Here is a 6,226-nt window from a genome sequence, read left to right as displayed (position 1 = left end):
AAAATCAACTAAATCAACGGTTATAAATGATTATGAATGTGACAAAAATGGTTCAAAATCAACGAAAATAATAAATGTGACAAAGAATGATGTAAGAAATTGAGATCCACTCACAGGACATTTGACAATTCCTTCTGTGGTTCATAAATTATTTATTTCATTTGGTTCGTCTGTGTGTGTGTGTGTGTGTGGTTGGGTGTCGGTCGTGAGGTGGCTTAATTTGAGCTACCCGTCAACTCTCAAAACTCTTTTAACGCCTCGAAACGAAAAGCAGTGATCATCGACGGAGCATGTCGACAAGAAAAGTGGCGGAGCCACCACCACCACACAAATTCCGGTGAACCCATTAAGATGATAAAACGATAGAATGAGCAACGCAGTGCCGACACGTGGAGGATAGCATCCCCTGCCAGCTCACCCTCCTCCCCACTACTTACCACGCTATTTCCACAAGCCTCTCCCCATTACCCAACGCTAGTTTTCCCCTTCTCCTTCTCCTTCCCCCACCCATCATCAATCCACAGCCACCGACCGGATTCAATGGCGGCTCTCTCCGGCACCATGGTCAGCACCTCCTTCCTCCGGCGCCAGCAGCCGGCGGTGGCCCTCCGCGCCGTCCCCAACGTGGGGCAGGCTCTCTTCGGAGTGAAGCCCGGCCGCGGCGGCAGAGTCACCGCCATGGCCTCGTACAAGGTGAAGCTCATCACCCCGGACGGGCCCCAAGAGTTCGAGTGCCCCGACGACGTTTACATCCTGGACCACGCCGAGGAGGTGGGCATTGACCTGCCCTACTCTTGCCGGGCTGGCTCCTGCTCTTCCTGCGCCGGGAAAGTCGTCGGCGGCAGCATCGACCAGTCGGACGGCAGCTTCCTCGACGACGAGCAGATGGACGCTGGGTGGGTCCTCACCTGCGTGGCTTATCCTACGTCCGATGTTGTCATTGAGACCCACAAAGAAGAGGAGCTGGTTTGATGATGATGATGATGATGAATGATTAGACGTTAGTTACTAATAATAGTAGTAGTGCTTCTTCATTATTGCTCCTCCTTTTTTTTGTACTGTTTGCTTAATTTAATTGCTTCTCCATCTCCATGTACCCATCCATCCCTACCACTCCCTCGCCATCTTTGTCTTGTTATGGTTATGGTTACGGTTATAATTACAGTTATAAGAGTTCTTCTTCGTCTCTAATTTCATTCTCCTTTCTCTTTATCTAATAAGAAAATATGAATCTAACCCTTAAATATTACTCAAATAGTAAAAGACGGACTGAGATATATCGGTATTATTTAAAAGGTTGCTAGTTCGAATCCTTGTCTCTTCGAGATACATTTCGTAATTTATTTTTTTTTAGCAAAATCAAGAGATTGAGCGCTGGCTCGGTCATCCTAAAAAATATAAATCTAGGGTGTGATGGTATTTTTATTTCTATTTATTATATTTAATATTTAATAATTAAATAATTTTATTAATTATTTATATAATTTAAAATACGATATACTTATTATCAAAAAATATTGTTAGTTTTTATGAAAAAGTATTTGCAATTTTAAGAGTATCAAAAATTAATGTATAAATAACATTATTAATATTTTAACAAATGCACTTGGCGGGGGTAATTAATCAACTTACTAATCAATCATGAAGTGCCGCGTGAATCAATTTAGAGAGGACACGTGGATTGACGAGATATTCTTACGCGGTGTACTCTCAATGTTTGACATGAAGACTAACTTAGAAAATATCTAGATTCATCATGTGTATGGTCGACTTAAGGCATAACCCATTAACACTTAAGGTTAGGGCTCTCAAAAAAATTACAACGTCCATTGACTACCTAGAAATTGAGGTCATTGACCACTTAGAACATGTGGGGTTTAAGTCAAGGGCTTGGGTGGTTTTTAGAGGGTTTTTGCCCATCCAAAAAGGATTGGAAGAGGAGAGAAAGTACGTCCTAACTACTTTTTTGTAATTTTTTTTCGATGGTGAAGTGCGAGAGAGAGAGAGAGAGAGGGGGGGGTTGAAACATAGTAAGATATTGCGTCTCAATTATTAATGGGCATAATTTTATCAATATGACTCGAAATCTTGATATCATGTCTTGATTATGCCCGAAATGACGTCCCAATTAATATACTATAAAAACCCTAAATTCTCGATCGACAAGTAAGCATTTATTATTTTATTACTTTTTATATATTTTCTTACTATTGAACATTAATTTAACTGTCAAAATTTACCTAAATAGGTTTAAGCCCCAAGCTTTTTACAATTTTATGCTCATAAAAGTAAGTAATGCCTCTAAAAATTTACGACTATTTTGGGCTACATGACTTACTATATAAATATTTCTAGATCGTTGCGTGAGAAGCAACACACAGGACCGCATAGCGCAGTGGATTAGCGCGTTTGACTTCGGATCAAAAGGTCGTGGGTTCGACTCCCACTGTGGTCGAAGGTTTTTTCATTCATTTTGAGCCGCAGATGTCCCCTTCGTTGGGTCAATTTTTCTATGTTTAGGGGCCTTAATTTGTTCTGTATATGAGTTTTGGGCCAAATTCACCTTTTTATTCATTTACTTTTATCTTTTTTTAAAGTCACACTTTATTCACATTAAAGTATCATGATTAAATTGATTTGAAAATACATTGTTAGGGGTGTAATATAAATAATGAAAAGTTTGAATTGTTACATAAAAAAAAATCAAAATATATGAATTAAATTGATTTGAAAATACAGGTCTAACAATATAATCAAAATAACAAAAATTTTGAGTGATCGCATGAAAAAACGTGAAAGTACAAGGACAAAAATATAGGTTTGGCCATGAGTTTTGTGCTTTTATACTATAATATCTATTATTTTCAACAAGACGATTTAATATTAAATTATCTATATATGTAGAGAAGGTAGAACAATTTTCGGATTATGTGAGTACTTTTGTGATATATATTGCTACGTTGTGTGCTATTTTATTAATGCATCTTATTTACATTGATTTAAGCAATAGTTGTTGAGATTTTAGCCCTATTCTCTACCCCATTTGCATAAATTGATGGTTTGTGGAGAAAGTGATTAAGCCCTTGTGAAAAAATAAACTTAGGAGTAATTGAGTCACAATAAAATAAAAGTACCCTAGAAAAGGCTTGAGAGACTCTCTCACTATAATAGGCTTTGGGCAACAAGCTAATTCTATACAGATAAAGCTTGGAGACTTTTTAGTCACCTAGAGATATATCTCTTGGGGTATACCTAATATAGAAGCGCAAGTCCCCTTTGAAATTTTCTTTGGAATCTCGTAAAGAATATGGACTATTTGCAAATCTTGCCTATCTCAGTTGAGTTCAAAAAGGCAAAGATGTTCGTCACAAACTAGCTATTTTCACCATAAATAAAGGAGCCCTCTTTTTGAAAAAGGTATGTCACACACCATTGAAAAATCTCTACAACTTATTCTAATTTATTGTTTTAAGTCAAATTTAAGTATCGGATGGTTTGCGCAATAAACGTCCTGCACCCTTTGATTTGCTTCTCTTTTAAGACTCTTGTCAGGTTAGAGATGATTGTCGCAAATAAATTTATTATTGTATCCATATAACAACAATAACAATTTTAAGCTAGCGAAACTTTTTGGCATTATGAGCTTTGGGACTTCTAATGTTGAAAACTATTACCATTGTGCTCTTTGTTCATAGTCTCTTGGAAGGGAGATAGATATGTTTGGATGGATGGCAAGAATGGGAAAGAAAAACAAAGATCTGATTCCATGTCTCCATTCAATGTCTCCTCTTTGCATCCAATATGCACTGTCACTGTTGGTTGCATCTGTGAAGTGGGGGTGAGATTACAGCACTAAGTGAGATTCTCATTCCCATATCTCAACTTCATGGGCTTCCAAGCACAAAAGAGAAAGATGGGGCCCCCAACATTTATTCTCACTTGTTAGGGCCAACATTTTATCCAACCAACCAACCCACCAAGAAGAAATGGAAACACTATGGTGGCATGGGTAGGTGTCTCTAGATTCTTAGGACTTTGGGAGGTTGTTGGGTAAGTTAAGATGTTGTGAGGTGATGACAGTAGCTAGATGTAGACTGGGCATTTAATTAGTGACATTAACGCACAATACAAATATGGGTAGGTTGCTTCAAAGGGCGTGCTGGAGACTAATGATTGTGTCAATGTTTTCTGTATTCTTATGGAAGAAGGATCCATACAAATCTGCAATGATTTCACACTGTCTATGGTATTTGCAGGAGGTTTGTGAGGGTATTAATGACACATAGAATCATGTCAATGTCCTGCTTTACAGCCAGCCAAGCAAACTCATTCCATTACTTGCAGTTTTTCCCATCTCATCTCATGTATTGGATACATTTTTTTATTGGTATTTTGATATTTAAAAACTATAATATAAATTGATTTTCAAAAAATTTGAATAACGAGAAGATGCCGGAAAAAAAGGAGATGAGCTAGGAGAAAACGAATAAGTTAATGAGACGTGAGATAGAGAGAATATGAGAAGGAGGAAGAGGAGCTGAGAAGATGTCGAAAAACTGTCATATCAGTGTGAGTATGTATTATTTGTTGACTAGATATTCAAATGAGTAATTTTTTGTAATGTTCATGGGTACATTTGAAATTACAAAATGTTTAGGGTTTTACGGAAAAAAAAATGTAAAAGTTCAGAAACAAAAATATGTCTTTGGCTTTTACAAAACTCATAAATATTAGTCTAAAAGTTGCCCTCACGAGCATAGTACGGTTGATTTTCAGGTAACAGATTATACTCAAAATTAGTTTAAAAGTTAAGAATGAAACATATAATATAAAAAAAATGAAAAAATCACACAAAAGGGATATGGGAGATAGAAGGAGAGACCCTCTCGACAAGCTCTTGTGAGGAGAGCCAAGAAAAAGCTTTGGGAGAGTTAGAAAAGTCTCCCAAAGGGTCTCATGTAGAGTATTTCTACAATAGAGTACAAACATGTTTCTAAGATCTTTTTTAAAAATTGTGCAAATATATAAAAATCAATAGGTTTGTGTCAATCTTGAAAAATAAAAAATTCTTATCATTTTTTACCTATCTCAGCAATAAATAGACGATAACCTATTTTGTCAGGTAGCCACTTCTAATTATTCAAGAGTTCTTCATCAGAGTATTTGCACAAAAATTATTGTGTTTTCTGACTAATTTTTTTTTTTTACAAAATTTTAAAAAACTTAAAACATGGAGTCACCAACAAATAAATTTATTTTTATGTTAACAACTTAAACATTTCTCACCAATTGTATGATATCAATGGAATATTAGGCAAGTCTGTCTTTGATTATGGACCACATAAACTTGTGGACTATTCAAATCCAAAGGAGAATTGAATCTTCAAAAGTACAAATTATCTGCAAGAGTTGGGTGTGGGTTTAGGCTGCAGTTGGCCAACCTAGACCAAGTCGATTTGAGTAATGTTTAAAGTTTAAACCAATGTTTTATGCTACCATTATTATTCAAAAAACTTAAAAAAATCAATTAATTTTAAAATTTTTCTCGACAGAGTACTACCCTGGAGTGGGGGGCCTTTCACTTGAAAGACCCTCTCGGAGCCTCTCTCAAGTCCCAAAGATACAATCCTCGGGGACTTTTCAAAGTATGACCCATTAAGAATATGTCAATTCACTTTCGAGATCTTTGTCCAGAAATCAGAAACAAATAACTCTAGAAAGCGCAAATGTTTCTCCACTTATCAGTTCTAACCTCTATAAATAGAGAGTCATCCATTCAATCAGGATATGTAAGAACTCCTACACAAGTTATCTAAATACTTCTCTATTTTTGGGCTAAAATTGATATAAATATTGGATGGCTCATGCAAGAGACACCTTACATCCCTGATTGATTTCTTTTTTATAGTTGTCGGAGATTAGAGGCTTAAGATGAATGCTCTTTCGTCACTCAAATTTATTATTGTATCTCGACAACAATACAAAATAAATACGAGAATGAGAAAATTTTAATTTTTTTTTTGTCATTTATCCATTTCAAGACCATAAATTTATCAAAGATTAAGTCTCGGTTAAATAAATGTGAGTCGTGTTTCATGACATGCATGCATAAACAAAATTTAAATTAGATTTTATTGGATAGTGATTAACTTTTTAAAGCAAAACTTTGAATAAAATGAGTTTTAATTGTTATAGTAAAATTTTTCAAAATTTGTTTGCTTATATA

General features: G+C 35.7%; 1 protein-coding gene and 1 non-coding gene across 2 annotated transcripts; both read left to right on the top strand.

The window, feature by feature from the left end:
• Positions 1–451: 451 nt before the first annotated feature.
• LOC127809140 (ferredoxin) lies at positions 452–1,191 on the top strand. Its single transcript, XM_052347843.1, has one exon. The coding sequence runs from the start codon at positions 541–543 to the stop codon at positions 970–972; it is 432 nt and encodes a 143-aa protein (XP_052203803.1). The 5' UTR covers positions 452–540; the 3' UTR covers positions 973–1,191.
• A 1,190-nt stretch (positions 1,192–2,381) lies between these two features.
• Positions 2,382–2,455, top strand: TRNAR-UCG (transfer RNA arginine (anticodon UCG)). The gene has a single exon. It is a non-coding gene; the product is annotated as a tRNA-Arg (tRNA).
• The last annotated feature ends 3,771 nt before the right edge of the window (positions 2,456–6,226 follow it).

Source organism: Diospyros lotus, chromosome 9 (assembly GCF_014633365.1).
Source record: "Diospyros lotus cultivar Yz01 chromosome 9, ASM1463336v1, whole genome shotgun sequence".
In the NCBI taxonomy this organism is placed as follows: Eukaryota; Viridiplantae; Streptophyta; class Magnoliopsida; order Ericales; family Ebenaceae; genus Diospyros; species Diospyros lotus.
The sequence above is the reverse complement of the archived record's forward strand: the minus strand, read 5'-3'. Positions and strand labels throughout refer to the sequence as shown.

Coding starts and splice junctions, on each gene's coding strand:
- LOC127809140 (XM_052347843.1), top strand. CDS start 541: ATGGCGGCTCTCTCCGGCACCATGGTCAGCACCTCCTTCCTCCGGCGC.